General features: G+C 34.3%; 1 protein-coding gene across 15 annotated transcripts in view; it reads right to left on the bottom strand.

Moving 5' to 3' along the window:
* Positions 1-18,529, bottom strand: part of Pcdh15 (protocadherin related 15) — a 443,526-nt gene that overhangs the window by 170,639 nt on the left and 254,358 nt on the right. For 14 of the 15 annotated variants that reach the window (XM_048338795.1, XM_048338794.1, XM_048338792.1 and 11 more), the window contains 2 exons: positions 6,128-6,207; positions 4,739-4,832 (listed from right to left, as the gene is read on the bottom strand). In XM_048338795.1, coding sequence (XP_048194752.1) covers positions 4,739-4,832; positions 6,128-6,207 — 174 coding nt within the window. The remainder of the gene's footprint in view (positions 1-4,738; positions 4,833-6,127; positions 6,208-18,529) is intronic. The other variant, XM_048338791.1, reaches the window with a different exon arrangement.

Here is an 18,529-nt window from a genome sequence, read left to right on the forward strand (position 1 = left end):
GTAAACAAGGCATTAAAATTGACAGCCTGGAGCCAAATTTTAAGACTGGCCACACTGGAATTTGCTGGCTGTTCTTCTAACTATCCAACCCCTTTTTTGCCCATCTATATATTTGTACATCTGGATGAGTTAGTTTTGTTATTTTTTTCCTCACTCCATCCTTTTAAATTCACATTGTGTACATCATGGAGGTGTGTGCTTGCATATTTGCATATATTTTATATGCACCATTCAGTACTATGATTTTAATGCATATTGTACAGCAGAAATGTAACACTAAATAAATTAAGAATTAAATAAAAAGCATAGCATGCTGTGCTAAATGGGACTGATATTTATGAACCACTTGGGCATATTCCTCCATGTCTGAATAATTTTAACAACACCCAAGAAGAATCAATATTTCTGCCAGAAATAATAAAACACATAGAATAATGTCTTTCTTACATATTTCTTAAGATGTCTGAAGAGTACTTGCATGGGTATCACCTGAATAATCAACTAATTGCATACTTCTGGCCTATAGTCATGTGTATTTATGGGGCACATCCTTAGATTCATTGTACCATCCCTAATGTGGTTGAAGTATATTCATTTTTCTTTAGGCATTGTATTCCATTTGTCTGTTAGATTTAATCATGTCTGTAGCATATCTCCATGGATACTGATTCTCTCATCAACCTCAAATTGATATATGAGTGACTTATATTTTTTGAATGTCAGTAATATTTTCAACATCATATTTTTTTCTTGAGGTCCATTAAGAAGTTTTATTGAAAATACCTTTCCTTAACTTTTTAGGTTTACTTACTCATTTGTTAAAAATTATATGTATATGAATATATGTGTATATATTCATGGATGTGTGTGTATAAGTTTATGTCTGTCTGTCAGTCTGTCTGTCTCTCTGTGGTTTCTCTACATCTTTTAGAAAGTCTACCACCAGATCATTTTAAGGAGATTTTTGGTCCAATTAGTTTCCTAATTTTGTTTTCCTTTGTGGGAAATTAGATTTAAAATAGGTGTGATTACTTTTAAGATAAGATTTTTATCTTTCCCCTGATTTGCATTATTATTATTTCTACTAATAATACCACTGGCTAGTACAACTTCTACCACTACTACTGCCACTGTTGTTACTACTACTACTATTATTACTAGTAATGATAATAAATATTGGTAATATCACAGACTAACTGGCTTCAAACTTGTGTTCCTCCTGCTTCAATCTTGGAGTTTTGACATTACAGATATATTCCACTATTGCCTGGCTCTAGTTTTATCTTTGGTTGTTGGTAGAGGGTTGTGTCATTACTTAATATCAGTCTATGGTGTAAATAATCATCTCATGTCTTTTGTGAGCCTACTGCTTTTCCAACACATGTGTGGTGAGTATAATTATTCCCCTTTATAAACTTGCTTTTTTGACTATTTAGCATTTTAACATTTTTCTCTGAAGGGGTCAACTTGAATTCTCAAATCTCCTACATAGCAATTGAAAGCGGCTGGAATCATCAGTGTACACATACCAACAATGCCAAGTTTGTTGATTGAGATGGGAGACTTATCACTAAATTTGCTTGGACTGGCCTCAATCCACTGTTCACTTCATCTCTTTCTCTAGGGTAGCTAAGAATACAGTAATGTGTCTCTTCTGCCAGCTGGTATTGGCCTATATAATTCAATGGAAATAATTTTAGTCAGATGGAGAAAATTTTAATAACAGAAGTAAAAGTACTTTGGATATTCCCTCTGTCTCTACCTCTGTCATCAGAGCAGTACTTAGTGACAAAAGCAATTCACTCAACCTCTGGAGAACAGACTTCTTCTTGGTCACTTGAAAGCAGTATATAGGTTGTCCCAGAAGTGTATGGGAAGCTCTATCTCCTGTGGCTGATATAAGGAATATGCAGATGCTATGGTCCTCAGACCAGAAATTGTTTCCTGAATTTGAGTGAAGTATACTGTACTATCCAAGGCTTCACCTAGAATTTACAAGGCTTCAATAGAGTCCAGAAAGTACTAATTGAATGTAAGGGACTTCTAGTGCAATTGTTTTCTAGACAAGAGAAAGCCTCCTGAAACTTCACAACCTGACATTTTCCCACAATTCTCTTAAATTTCATTCTATATAAGATATGCATACTCTGCTTAATTATGCTATTGGACTGGACTTCTACTTACTAATAGACATTCTTATTAAGGTTAATTGTATGATTAGTTAACAAATAAATCATATCCATATGTGTATGTTTGTGCACTTTTGTGTATGTTACCTAGAATTTTCAACTAAAATACCTTTTAAATTCCTACATCCTTCATGGACTAGTCAGATTTAAAGAATGTTACAGGACACTTATAAAAAGATAAAGCACATGTTGTGTCAAATTAAATATATATATACATATACACATTTATATATGTATATATACATATATGCATACATGTACATATGTACATATATGCACACATATGCATATGTACATATGTACATATATGCATATATGTATATATACATATATAAATGTGTATATACATTTATTTATATATTCAAACTTTCTTTAAGCTCTGAAAATAAAATATAACTCCTCAAAAGTAATTGATTTATGAAGTGTTCACCCAAATCTATTTCACCTAAAACATAACACTGAAAAAAGATGGATACTATGCTGTCTGAACTATCCCCTGCATAAATGAACATTTTTATTTTTTAAAAAATTGGTGAATTCATATATATTCAGTACTTCAAAATAAATGTGCATATTAAAATTTACAAAAAACACAATGGCAATACCACAGTCAGTTGATTGTGATTATGCCAGAAATCTAACTATGCTATTTATTTTCCATTGTTCCCTTATATAAGAAATTTTCTTTCCAAAGGCAGACTTTAAATGTCCTAGCTAATATAACTACATCAATTTCTAACTTACCATATGGAATAGCTCACAATTACACATTATGTGTCATGTTTATTCTTTAACAACTCTTTTTTTGGCCAGTCCTGGGCCTTGGACTCAGGGCCTGAGCACTGTCCCTGGCTTCTTCCCGCTCAAGGCTAGCACTCTGCCACTTGAGCCACAGCGCCGCTTCTGGCCGTTTTCTGTATATGTGGTGCTGGGGAATCGAACCTAGGGCCTCGTGTATCCGAGGCAGGCACTCTTGCCACTAGGCTATATCCCCAGCCCCTCTTTAACAACGCTTAACCTAAATATCTCTTCTTCAATTCACTCTGATTATGGCCCTTAATGTATGCTAAATATTTTGTATTTTCCTTACAATTTTCTTCCTGCATTATTTCTTAATCAAAAATTTTGTTAGTCTCTTCATTATTTCTCTTTAGGAATCTCACTAATCTCACAACTGTTGACATTTGTACCATAGGCCCTATAAGAACAGAGGATATTATGCATGCATAAATTCATCTTAGTCTTTATTTTCCTTTATCATTCCACCATGTGAATGGCTTTAATGGGACCTGATCATCTCTAAAACTGTACTAAAACTGTAAAGCTTATATTTGGTATAATATTTAATGTCTGAAAATGTCAAATATTTTATAATAGAAAATCTGTAATTACCAATCTTTATTAATTCTTTCTATTTTCTCTCATTTTGATAAAGATTACTGAATGATACAAGTATCACTCTTGTGTTCTTATAATAGCAATATTTTCTCATAAATCATCCTGAAGTAAAGGGAAGGTCCACATTTTCATACATTCCTAGCAAAGCTATCATGTGTATCAACAAAGTGACTTAAGTTAACTGGAGATGGTTACTATTTGAAAAGAATGAAACTTATTTGTCTATCCTGGGTTTGAAATGCTTTCAGACAACAGTGCTGATTGGCACTAATGCATTTAGCTAAGGAGAATGAAAACAAAGGAATGGACAAAAACAAAACACTACCCATGCTAAAATATTGCAATGCTTATGAATCTGGATATGCATTTTGTAAATAATAGTTCAAAGAAGACAGACAAATAATTTAAATTATTTTTATAATATATCGTAGTGTTTTGCAGACTAAGCTAACTGATGGAGAGTACTCAACCAGCAGGTGCACTGCCTTGTGAAGCAAGCCAAACAGTATCAACCACTAAGTACTGAAGAAAGACTAAATAAATATATTTATTTATAACAGTTACTTTTGGATCCAAAGAATGTAGGATATACTTTCTGGATGGAAGTCATGGGTCTCAATTTTAATGATTGTCATCATGTTGATGACCATCAAGCTTATCAATCAATTAAATGTTTGCTTTATACATGAACATTTATTCTCATAAATTTACCTATGATTCCCTGCTTCTGCAAAAGTGACAATAAGTGAAGGAGTTTTCAGCATCCTAAACGTAGCAGAACACATTTTCTAATTCTGCTCTGATAAGAGGCATAATAGAATGCTTGTTAGAATAATTTAGGTTTTGGTGTCCTGGTAGATTGGAGTCAAATGCTGATCGCAATTGCCTGAACTGTAAAGTCAAGTTTCTAAAACCAGAGCTCACAGAGAGTATAGGTGTATCAATTAAAAGAACCCTGGTGGGGGGATAGAAGCACTTCTTCTAATTATGAGTGTTCCAGGTAAAAAAAAGATTCATTCATAATTATGAGTGTTTGAGGATAAGACAGATTATTTCATAACTATAGCACATTAGTTTTAGAGCGTATGGCCACAGGAGTCAAAGTTTCATGAACACGGGTTTGAAAACCTTGTTGCACAACATATACTCACCCCATCTGGCCTGCCATCTGAAGCTGTGACGATGAGAATGTAACGGTCTGTGCTCTCTCTATCCAGGGCTTTCCCTAAGGTTAGAATCCCTGTACTAGTGGGAGAAAGAAATAAACAGTAAAACAGAAAAATGCAAGGTCACAATGAGTGTGCGTTCTACACAAAACTATGTTAGATGGTTTTATTTCCAACTAGGCAATCAGAACTTTCACACTAAAGATGGATAATTCTAGGATTCAGGTTGCAAATTGAAAAAGGCTTTTTAAAGCTATCAAGTTTCTTAGCAATAACAATAAACTGCCAAACTGAATACGATAATTGCCATGATTTGCTATCTTCTAGTGGAAATAAAAAACAAAGAAAATGATGCTTAATTCATTCCTGGAAGAAAGAGATCTATATTATCTGTGACTATTTCTAAGTGAAAAGAATATTATATCTCAGCAGTGTCACAATTTTTTTCACTCACAGAGTGATTTCTTATAAATAATATACATTATCTTCCCACTCATGGTTATATTCATGTTCATTCTGGAAATGGAAAGCACTTAACACATACTCGGATAAATTCCATGAATACAAGTTTATTTTTTCATAGCTATTTAGGAGACTAAGATCTAAGGATCTTGGATCAAAGCTATCTGTGGCTGGAAAGTCTGTGAGACTGTAATCTTCAGTTCAATCACAGGAAATGCAGGAAGTTGTGCTGTGGCTCAAGTTAACCTTGAGCAGAAGGATCCCAGGGACAATGCCCAGACCCAGAGTTCAAGCCTCATGACTGGTTAAAAAAAAAAAAAGCTTCATTTAATCATAAGCATTTAATCATAAGTGCATCTATAACACACCTTGCTTAAGACAATTCTTTTTTTGAATATACATCTTAGTACTTAGAAAGTAACTTAGTAGTTACTTTCTGTAGGACTATCCTTGTCATTAGAAGTTGTTGACAACTTTAAAGGCATTCAGTTAATCACAAGCTATGCCTGCAAAAGAAGTGTTTCCACTTCAGTGGATTTTAGTTAGTAAAAATGCTTATACAGAAAATGGCCAGAAGCGGCGCTGTGGCTCAAGTGGCAGAGTGCTAGCCTTGAGCGGGAAGAAGCCAGGGACAGTGCTCAGGCCCTGAGTCCAAGGCCCAGGACTGGCAAAAAAAAAAAATAAAAAAATAAAAAAATAAATAAATAAATAGTCTCCTGGGTAAGATTTTGGGTTTCAGAATTAGCCTCCTAATTCTCATTAACATTCATAGGGGAAAATACAAGTAAAATAAAACTATAAACAGCCAAAAGTTTCTGATTATAAGTCCATTTCCTTATGAATATTACATAAACATTAAAATGAAGAAAATAGGGTTATAAATCACTTCACCTTGAACTTTTCAAAACTTACGTTTCTGAGAGATTAAAAACTCTCTGGGGATCTCCATTTTCAATGGCGTAGGTTATTGGGTCTCCCTCCCGATCTGTTGCCTTAAAGAAAAGAAGCAGAATTCAATGATCAATTGGTTTACAGAATTGAAACTAATAGCACCAAAGTCAAGCTCACTGTTAAAGAATAAAGGATAAGACCCGAGCCATGACTAAGAAGTACAGCTGTTCTTACTATATTCAGGCTAGCCTGAGGCCCTGAGTTCAAAATTTACTTTCACCAAAACAAAATAAAGATTAGTATAGGGCCCAATAAGAAGAATGAATGATTTCATATCAGATGTAAGTATTTCCAAGAGTTCACAAAAATATTAATAAAATGATCTGCATAAAGTTACAATTTCTTTAATAATGGTTTGCAAAACAAATAACATGTTTATTAATCAAAAGCAACACTCCTATAATCAACTCAACTGAATTATTAAGTGCATGTGATTTTTGAGTCAGTAACTTTTAGAAGCATTAAAAATGATAAGAAACAATCTTACTTTAACTGAGAAATATTCATGGACACCAGGAAAAGAACTTGTGAAATAGAAAACAAATCTTCTCTAAGATATCATTCTATAAAAAAGTGAACACAACCATCAGGTGGCACTTGGTAGATGACATATAGAGCATAGAGAATCATTCTACCCTTCACAGGATATTGAGACAAAGTACTAGCCTAGATAAATTCCCAAGTAGGTAACATGAAAGGACTTATGTGATCTTCTCTCTTCTCACTTAGACAAGTGAATCATGATTTTAAATTATTTAAAATCGAGAATGAAAACTTGCAATTTAAGATAACTGCATTTCAAAATACATATACACATACAGACAGGCAGACATGTATGTATGTGTGTATATATGTGTATATATTTATTGTCAAAGTGATGTACAGAGGGTTACAGTTTCATACATAATGCAGTGAGTAAATACCTTTCTTATCCAACTTGTTACTCCTCCCTCATTTTTCTTTCCCCTCTCCCACTTCTCCTGTGAATTATACAGTTGGTTTACTGCATATAATTTTGTATGTATTGCTGTTGCATTGGTTCATCTTTTATCCTTTGTCTCTCCATTTTGATGTTCCCCTTCCCTTCTCTAGTTCCGATAAATATATATACAATAGCCAGGGTACCAAAATCAGTTACAGTGACATCATGGGTAAAACCATAGGGGTGAAAGACAAAAGAAAAAGATATAATCCTACATGTGAAATTCTTTAAATGAATCCTCTCCCTTTTCCATGTGTACATATATGTGTCTGTCTGCTTGTCTGACTGCTGTATATCTTTCAACAGCTACCAATACTGAGAGATAAACAGTGAGAGGGTTAGTTGGTATATGTGTAAAAATTCCATTATTTACTCAAAGAAACCACTTTCTTGAGAAATGTTTAATTCCCAGATTAGAATATTTAAAAATATATACAATGTATCTGTAACATCTAGCTAAAACACAACATAGCAGTATACTCCAAGGGTGATGGTTATGTTTTAGAAGAACATAGGAACTGTTTGAGAGGGGTCAGTGTGATCAATTTTGGGACAATTTAAGCACTGAACTAAATAATAATAATAGTGTTATGTCTTGAATGTATGTCACAAAGTTTACAAGTTTGAACCTGATATCCAGAATGATGGTTTAGAAGGCAATCAAGCCCTTTAGTAGAATCACCTTGCTTGAAAGAACAGTATTAGAGAAACTGAGGCAAGTTGTATGTCCTCTGAGGTTGATAATATAGGAGTATATCAAGATTACTTTCTGCTTTTCATAATTGAGTCATATGTATACCAAAGACAATATTTATGGGAATTATAAATTGCAGTATTTGGCACTATGTAACATTGTGATGATTAATTCTGCCTAGAAATGTTTTCTTTCTTTCTTTCTTTCTTTCTTTCTTTCTTTCTTTCTTTCTTTCTTTCTTTCTTTCTTTCTTTCTTTCTTTCTTTCTTTCTTTCTTTCTTTCTTTCTTTTTTTTTTTTTTTGCCAGTCCTGGGCCTTGGACTCAGGGCCAGAGCACTGTCCCTGGCTTCTTTATGCTCAAGGCTAGCACTCTTCTACTTGAGTCACAGCGCCACGTCTGGCCGTTTTCTATATATGTGGTGCTGGGGAAGTTTTCTATATATGTGGTGCTGAGTAATCAAACCCAGGGCTTCAGGTATACAAGGCAAGCACTCTTGCCACTAAGCCATATTCCCAGCACCATAGAAATGTTTTCAATGTTAGGCTTACATCTTTTCTGTATCTTCTGGAAAATTTGCAAAGCAAGTTACCACAAAAAATATTTTTTGTATGTTTATGGCTATGGAAAATCCACTTGCATAACTTCTGTATATGTAGCTTATGTGTGATATGTAAACATATACATGTATGTGTCTATAATCATTACTGATGCTATATATTCCTGCATATGTATATGTAATATAGGGATACATATATATGTATATATGTATATATAGGGAAATATTTATGAGTGCACACATATTAATTTAAAAATAAAATTAATGAAGGAAAAAGAAAGTTAAGTGTGTGGATATGGTTAGCTTGCTATTTTAAGCTTTATTCATTGAATTTTCCATTATGCCTCACTGAAAGAGCCTTTGAGTCTGAATCACTTTGCACAATAAATTAGGACAACGGGCCATGGCAATCAAGGTTTACTGAACTTTCTCCATTTGCTTTTCAAAATCAAAACAAACTACTCTTATTTATTGAGGGGGCAGAAGAAACTCTTAATGAGCTGAGTCAAACTTATTGCTAGATAATTCTATCTCCATCTCTGAAATCTGTTTTCTGAATATAAAGGTGTTTTGGAAAACAGCTTTCCATTTTTTGTGTGAGTGAGACATGTATGTGTGCGCAGAAAAAATTCAGAGATGAAAAAGACATTTTCTCCTTCATGTTCTTTCTAAGATTATTAATGGATTCAGTGAATCTATGTTTAAAAAATGATATTCAAAATAGGAATAGGAAATGTATAATTGAATTCTTCAGTTTTCTTAAGTTTTCCATTGCAAATATTCTCTGCTTCCTTTTATAAATCTAAAATAAATTGTTTTCTCAGCTGCAAGTCAACAAATTCCTGGCAGTTACGTGCAAAAATAAACCCCATAGGCATTTCTCAAGATCAATTGGCTCTCCTGTTGTTTTCACTCAAAAACTGACTCTGATTAGCTATTTGTTGAGTATGCGTCTGTAATGTAGTTTCTGTTTTTTTCCTCTTTATCACAATCTCAGGGAAATCATAGTATTTGCATGCTTAAGCTCTAATCAACAAGAGTTGGCATTATTTGGAACAATAAACAGCTCAGGACATGTGGTAAACTGTGAGGTTTATTTTAAAAGCAGCACTCTGAGAACCATTTATTGCCAAGTTACCTAAGGTAGTCCTAATGACTGCTATGGAAATATTAATAGCTATTTTATAGTTGCCTAAACAGAATGCACATTCAGTCCAGAATTCTAATTAGTCTTTAAAAAAAAAATTTCTGTAGGAAAATCACAACAGTTTAATTCTGTCCAGGTAAAAGGGGCAGGGAAAAAATTCAAACCAGCAACAACAAAGTACCCTATGTCAACCAGGTATGGAGATTTTAAATTATTCTATTAATCATACAGTAGTCATCTGTCTTTGAAAAAAATAAAAATTGTCATTTTTACCCATAATCATAAATCCTGTAAAAGATCCTTTAAAAAACAGTACAATGATCTTGATTATTGCCTACAAAGATGAAGCCAGAAACATGAACAGTTTCCAATTTCTCTTCCTACAACCCTGAAAACACTCATAGGTCCACAGCAGAAAGGTGAAAACTTAAGACAGGCAATAGGACAAGATGTAGTTGATGTGTGTCTTTCTCACCAACCCCCAATACATTGCTACACATTCACATGCATCCACAGTTGTTTTTAAGCTTCCATTGTTCTTTAGTTGCAATTTGTTGTGTTGATGACCATTTCCACAAAACCCCTATTCTTAGTTTGGTACTATAATTTTGAATGGACCGTTTTCTTTGCTATGAGGCTGCCATGTGTACATATGGCGCTGAGGAGCTTCTCTGGATTCTATCCTCTGTCATCCACAGGTGTCAGTAGAAGCTGCTGACCATAGTCCCTGAAAGTTGTCTCTAGAAGAGCCAAATTGCACCTGGTTGAGATCCACTTCTCTGGATCAATTTCAAAATGTGTCATCAGACATTCTATGAAATCTAGAACATATCCTGTAGCCAAGAGATAATATAACTGATAGTGTGTTACTCATTTTAAGGCCTAACTGCTCATTTCCATAGTCTACTCTAGGTCTGTTGATTGAGTTTTCTAGTCTGAAGGAGAAATAAATCTATTTAATATCTAATGTGCTAATTTCCATGAGTCTCAAAATGTTCCAAGTACAGACAAGCAATATTTGAGGGCAGAGAGAAAAGCGCATTGTTTTAAATTTGGAATGCATACTTACAGATGCTGTATACCTAGGCAACTCAGGAGTATTAGTGTTATAGTTCATCTACACTTCAGAAAGCATCAGGTAAATTTGAAGCTAGGAAGAAGACTACTATTGCTAATGACATAGCTAGGGTGAATTTTACTTAGACCCTGATGGAGAGATTTTTGTTTCACAGAATAAGAGTGATTTAGGGTTGCTGGGAAACTGGAAAACTTTTCTAACACTCGAAATCCTGATGTGAATGTTTACCTGTGACCCTAACATAGTTTATATGGCTGAAAGCAGTGACTGGGCTGCCGTTTCTCAAGAACAGAAATCACATTAGGCAAAATTGACTACTGTATGAGTCAAGAGCTGGACATTCACTGGGCTTTCTCAAAAATCCCAATTCATACATTCATACCAATCATTATGGGTTGTGTTTAAGGACAAAGATTTAGCATGAACTGTCCTGCCTGTGAGACACATTTTTATGTATGGTGTGTAGAGACAGAAATGACATTGTTGAATATGTTAAGCTGGCTCCAAATTGCACAGTAATCTTTCCATAAGGTTTCAACTCTTGTTGATTCCTGTCACATCCCAGTAACATACCCTTTCCTGAGGGCAGAAAAGCATGAAGTCCCACTGACCCAAATTTGACACTGAATCTCAAAACAGTGTAAGCTTGCTTTGAGTAATGTACACCTAGTGTGGAGAAAGCTAGCTAGAGATTTTTTTATGTATACGGACATGTGTGATTTCTCACAGGAACCTTCAACATTCCCCTATATATATTTGACATATGCTATCTCACAGTATGTTAACATCTCATATCCCAACACACACACATACACACACAAAGTACTTGAGACATATTCACCCTTCTTCACCTCCCCATATGCTTTTTTCCTGTATACTAGTCACTACAGGACAAAAGAACCTATTATACAATCTTGACTAAGTGCTTTAATCAGATTAGCACGGTGTATTCTCTCTTTCCAAAAACTCTTTTCCCAATCTTATTCAACAGGTTTAGATAATTTCCTTATTCCACATTCATAAGAAGCACATGCAATTTCTGGTATTTTATATTTTCTTTCTACCCATTATGATATTTACCTTTATTAATTTTTGTAATGTAAAAGTGATGTAAAGAGGGATTAGAGATACATAGGTCAGGAAATCAGTACATTTTCTTTTTGAACACTATCACCCTCTCCCTCGTTTTCTCCCAGTTTCTTCCCTCTCAGCCCATGGTCCCCCTAAGTTGTATAGTTCATTTCCAATATAGTGTCTAGTGAGTATCATTGCTGAATTGGTTCACTCTTTATCTCACTATTTCTATGCTTGCTCCTCCTCCACTGAAATCGGATAACCTTACATATCTAACAAAGGGTATAGAAATGAAAACCAGTGACAAAAGGGGGAAAAAGAAGAATAAAAAAGAAGACTAACTCAAGCAATACACTAAAAAAGAAACCTGTAGCACATGTATTTTGATGCTATTCACTCTTCATCATTCTCTTATTTCCCTTCAGCATGCCAAACTGTGTGGGACTCCACAAAGTCTCACACTTCCAATTATGTTACACATATGCTCGCTCTCTCTCTCTCTTTCTCTCTCTCTCTCTCTCTCTTTTTCTCTCTCTGACTACATTGTATATTTGTGGCCTTTGTCTTTCTGCCCTTGGCTTAGTCCACTTAACATTATAATCTCACACAATTATAGATTTAAGTATGTAACACCAACGCATACACAAAAATATGCTTAAAGGAATTGCAAATTGAAAGAACACTGAGATTTCATCATGCTCTGGGGTCAGAATGATGATCATTGAGAAAATAAACCATGGTGAGAATGTGGGAAATGAATCTATATATGAAACCAGTATGGTAGTTAATGAAAAATTAATGAACAGAATTGACATATTATTGACCAATACCAATTGGAGCATACATCTAATAAAAAGTATGTCACAGTACAGTAAAGGTTCTTGCATGCCAATATTCACTGAAGTATTATTTATAATAACTAAACTAGGGCAGTATCTTAGGGACCCTACAACTAATGAAAGCATAAAGCAAATGACGTTTATATAATCAATATAGTATCATTTGGGCTGTCTCTTTTGCAGGAAGACATATCTGTACTACTGTTCTAGTTACAAAAAGTATTACTACTGAATAAAATAACTGCCTTTGAGTTTTGCAGATAGCGAACAGGAAAAAATATGAGTAGGGAAATTATAGTGTAGTTGCATGTTATGAGTGCTTAGGTAGGAACACTTTACTACGTGGAAAATTTCCAACTATAAACCTGTAAGAAAGAAAAGCATAGGTCATGTGAATACCTGGAAAAGGAGCTTTATAAACAGTGGGAGTGGGAAATGGAAGAGCTTTCAGACAGGCATCACTCAGTGTATTGCATCACTAATGTACCTATAACACAAGTTTCATTATTCTATTTTCATATATGTCCTTATTTATCTAACTATTTCCTCTCTATTTCCCCACCCTTTTCAATCATACTCCATCCAGAACAGAACATATTTATTTTCCTGATGGTCATTTTTTATTGTGTGTGTATTAATTTCACAAATAGTTTCACCATGGTATTTCCAATAAGTACCTCATATTATAATCAAAATAATCCATTCTATTGCCTTCCCTTTCCTATTTCTCAATACAGTTAGGAAACATTTTGGATACATCAATATACTTACTTTAAATAAGAACAACTTTCACCATTAATCTGACATGGTTTTTACAAGAATTGAATAATCGAAATGAAGAGACACACTGTCTTTTTTCTTCAGTCTTTCTCTTTTTCTCTCATTGTCTATCTATTCATAACTACCTATTCATTCTTCAGTCAAAATGTAGACCTGGCTGTAGAATTAGATAAACAATCTATACATTCACTTATTTAGTCCCTCTAATTTACACTCAGTATAGTATTTGGTAAAATTGAGATCTGGAATTTTTCTCAGGTTACCAGAATTGGCAGTATTACCTAACTAATTTGTGATTCATTGGAAAAATATACAATTTTTTTCTACTAAAACAAAGAAGAAAAGCAATGAGATTTCTACTCCTCATAGTTACCAATGGCAGGGTCACAAATAAAATGGGCAAAATCCTATATTAAGTAACTAAAGGGGGGATGGCTCTTCCTTATTATAATCTTCAGGGTTCCTCTGGATGGTAAGACTTTAGCTTAGAGTAAAGCTTCCTAAATTGTAGAAGATTAAATCTTCAATAATGTATTCAAAGTAATCCCTATAATATAAATGACAGTGTAAATTCTCCAGTGCAAAACCTATGATTTACACCAGGTGTTTGGCATTCATGAATCATAAACTCCTTTATCATCTTCAGGACAAATATATGTCCACTTTTTTCACAAGAAAAGTTCATCAATAAAAATAAGAAGAATAGAGAGGAGTTTAAAAACCCTGAATGTCCTATAATATTTTAGAGATGTTAACATACAAATTAGCACCTCAGACAAGTTCTGGGAATGCAGAGTGGCCTGTTGAAAGGAAGGTTATATTTAATTCAAACTGTTCTGGAAAGGAATCAGTTCTGTAGGGAGATCAGGCAGCAGGGATTTTTCTTCAGGACTATAAATAAATAATTCCCTGAGGAGCAAAGGTTAAATTCCAGGGATATGAAATTATTATTTAAAACAAGACAAAATGCATACAGATAAAAGAAAATATATACATGCTGAAGAAACATTTTCTTACACTTATATTGAAGTAATGCTTTCAATTTTTTTTTCTCCAATTACCAGAGATGGACCATTGGGCTGATTCTTATTGTTTTCTACATTCTACTGTATTTGTCTCTGAGCTACTTTTCCTGTGATCACAGTTTCTAGCAGAAAGAAGCCAAGAAAAGGGGGGCAGGGGCGGGATCCAACCAGCAAAGTCACTCAATTCATTAAAAGAGGTAATGAGAATTTTAAAGCAGTGGCTAAATTAAATTTTCCCAGAATCAAATGGGACTTAGTATATTTATTGACAGTTGCTATAACATTTCATTCTCTCTCAGAAATATGATACACCATACCCCAAATAATAAAATTAAGATTTAGAAAGAATACATATAATACCTAGCCATCCTTTAGCTTTTGAAAGTATTGCTGGTGACTCCAAGCCAAACTGAAGAATCTTAGCAAACCTCAGTGGCTCACAAAGGGTACACAGGACAGTGGTAAGCTCACAGACTCTAGGATTGGAGATTTGGAAAGTGTACCTGGAATTTGACCCCTGCAAAAGTTTCCTAGTTGACATTGAAAAGTTGTTTCCCTTCTGTTTGTTCCCTGACATTAGGGAACCTTCACGATTTTTCTGTAATTACTGTGGCTTATTCAAATTTTAGATGGATACTTCCATTAAAATAATGTATTCCCTGAAATTGTCTTGGCTTCTAGATTGTCATATTGTTTATTAAATCAAAAGGAGTCATTTCTTCTCATTGGAGAAAGTAGTGGTGGTGAAGATCATCTTTGAAATATATCTGTTCTAATGTAGACTTTATCTATATATGATTCCAAGTGCTCAGACTTTCATCCTTAACTTTAGTCATATATTTCTTTCATGTTAACTCATATAAGAAAAAATATTAAATTTTACTCTTATAGAATAATTAACTATGGTGAACTAGGTCTTACTTTTGTAGCACTTTGTAGTTTACATGTTATATCAACCACCTTTTTTTCCAGGAGGAGAGTCTCCTGATCTCATGACTGTATTCCTGTCTACTAAGGAAGCTGAGACCTGGAGATTTGTAGTTTGAAGCCAGCCTAGGAAGTTCAATATGCGAGATTTTTTACCCATGCATACAGCTGAAAACCTGACTGTGTGTGGTTCAAGGGGTAGAGCTCAAACCATGAACAAGAAACTTGAGTAAGAATTTGCACACTGAATTAAATCTCAGCAAATGGAAAATACAAAGACAAGAATAGAGAGATAACAATTTTGGAATTGAGATCTTCATATAGATTCTACATGTTATTGTTTAATTTATATTGATTTTTTCACACATTACTTGTTTAAACTACAAAAAACAACAGAAACAGTTGTTCTATCCCTTAGTTTGTACTATGATACATTTATTTCTATTTCCTTTATAAATCAACATTGGCATGCATAATGTATATTATGGGTATTCACGGCCACTCACTCTCACAAATAAGTCTACACCAATGAAAATTAGGAAAAAAAAGTCTAGCAAAATGTGAAACACTAGAACAGCATTGTATATATTTATATATGTATGTACATAAATATGTGCTAAAACTTCTTTTAATCTTATTAACCTATTGGTAAGTGAATACTTGATAACAAAGTCACAAAAATAATCAAGATATATTATGGTAAAGGTAAAAACTTCCTACAATTAAGAAAACTTATTCAAAATCTTGATTTATCAAACTCTGTCTAATCAACAGATTTTTAATGTGTGCTATTATTTGTTGTAAGAACATTTTCCTTGAAGAAACTTTAATTATTTTGAAAAAACTGGAAATCATTGAAAATGAACAAAAACACAATAGGAAATAATCCATATGGCTATGCAGCTTAAGATGATTTCTCAAGCTCTTCTTATTTAAATAGTAAAATTTCAAGTAAGAGTTTAAATAGGGCTCAATTATTAAGTGCCTATTAACTGTTAGCCATTTTTATTTTATGTGGGTGATGATGATGATGTTGGTACAGGGTAATTTTATCTACAAAATAGATGACTGTGCTAATACTTTGAAGAGGGGCAAGCAAATATAACACACCTATTCAGATGATCTGGGAGGAGGTAATTATGAGGAAAAAAGGACAATGTGTATATGACTATGGTGTATGATCCCATTTGATAGCCTTGCTTCATCTTCAGTGTATGTGTGTATGTGTGTGTGTGTGTGTGTGTGTGTGTGTGTGTGTTTAGATAAAAATTCAAAGACACAAGATGGAAAAACCTGTTATAGAGTTGTCATACCTGATTGATTTCGTAACTGAAAAAAATAGTTCAGTATCTCAACTGTGTTGACAAATGCTAAGCAACCATCTCAGAAGTGGAGGACAGTGGTTTCTGTTTTTTTTTTTTTTTGTTTTTTTTTTGTGGGAGTGAGGGGAACTTGCTAATGTTTGTGGAATAACTGCATATTCTGAGCAAACTCAAGCAGAGACTTCAGAGAAGTAATCTATAACTAGCTCTCAATGCTATTTGACATCATTTTACAGCTTTATTACAGGATCTACTGCTAAGTCAAGAATAACTACAGTCAAACTTTTAAGTAATATCTGACAAATTCTGCATGAAAACAATTGAAACTCATACTAATCATGATCAAAGGAAGAGAAAGCAGAAATGGGGTAACCTTTTACTATGGAATGCAGTTACTTCAGGGCCAACAAAACAGTAAGTACAGGGAAAAACAATCACAAACTCCCAGGCAACTTTAGAACACAAATAAGGAACAAAAGAAGAATTGTTGTCTGAAAAGCACCTTGTCAATCAAAGCAGATTATTTTGAAGCCAGCTTCTCTTCTATGAATTTCTGAGTTCTGCTGAAGCAAGTACTGCCTCAGCAGTAGGTAATGCCACAGAAACAAGGCCTCCAGGCAGCCAGAGCATCTCTCATGTATTCTCTCACTACAACAAGCCTTTGGAAGAGTAATTTAATGGAACCTTTTCAACTTTTAGGACACTGGTTTAAACTTTTGCTGGGGTGGTCAGGAAGAAAAGTGGGTGGTTGAAGGCTTTGAAAAATATTATTCAGATGTCACTCTAATTCTTCCAACAGACTGGCCCTGCAATTGCCACCCTTTCTTTCACATCTTCCAGCACCACAAAGGGTGAATAGAAATGTCATTCCAAGTGGAGTGGTTTTATGTTCAACTATTGTACACAAGAAATGTGAGATATGAAAAGGCAATGATGTTTCATCTTCAGAGAGGAGGTAACATTGCTGTGCAATAATATGGCTACTAAATCTTTCTGGGATTTATTGAAATAAAATCTAGGGCACCTGATGAGTAATATGTTTTACCTTATAGAAAATTAAATTATGTAAGAAAAAATTGTTACGGGAGTTTTAGTTGTAACACATGTATAATTTTCTTGAACTGGACCTTAGAAATGTAAGGGTTATTTTGTTTTCATTTCTTTCTCTCTTTTCTGTTTCCTGGGCTGAATCGACCTACTTCCTCCCTCCGGAAGAAACTATAATTTCTGCCATTTAATTTGGTCATTGATATTTTTCAATCTGTGTGTGTATCTGTGTTTGTGTGTGTGTGTGTGTGTGTGTGTGTGTGTGTGTGTGTGTGTTCCTGTGCTGGTCCTGGAGCTTTAACTCAGGGCCTAGGCACTGTCACTGAGGTTTTGTTTGCTTTGGTACAAGGCTAGAGCTCTACCACTTGAGCCACGGCTCCAGTAGTGGCTTTTTTAGTAGTTCATTGGAGATTAGATTTTTACAAGCTTTAATGTCCCGGCTGGCTTTGAACCCATGATTATCAAATGTCAACCTCCTGAGTAGCTAGGGTTACAGGCATGAGACACAGGCAACTGGCTGAGGTCTTACAAAGTCTTTTAGGTGTGTTTGTATGTGTGGGGGGGGGTAGGGGTGTATGTATGTGTGTGACTTGAACGTGGGTGCCTTCCACTCTTGTGTGGACTCTTAAATTATGGCTGGCGCTCTATAATCTGAGTCACATTTTTTATTTCACCTTTTTGTTGGTTAATTGTAGGTAAGAGTGGCAATGACTTTTTTCTCCTTGGACAGGTTTTGAACACTAGTCCTCAGATCTCAGCCTCCTGAGTAGCTAGGTTCTATGAATGAATAGCACCCCAAATTTCAATTTTTAATTGTTAGTCATACTGTTGTTACTGTCTTTTCAAAAAGCGCTGTTCCCATGTGTTTGAATATGAAATAAAAAAAACAGA

Source organism: Perognathus longimembris, chromosome 2 (genome assembly GCF_023159225.1).
Source record: "Perognathus longimembris pacificus isolate PPM17 chromosome 2, ASM2315922v1, whole genome shotgun sequence".
Classification (NCBI taxonomy): Eukaryota; Metazoa; Chordata; class Mammalia; order Rodentia; family Heteromyidae; genus Perognathus; species Perognathus longimembris.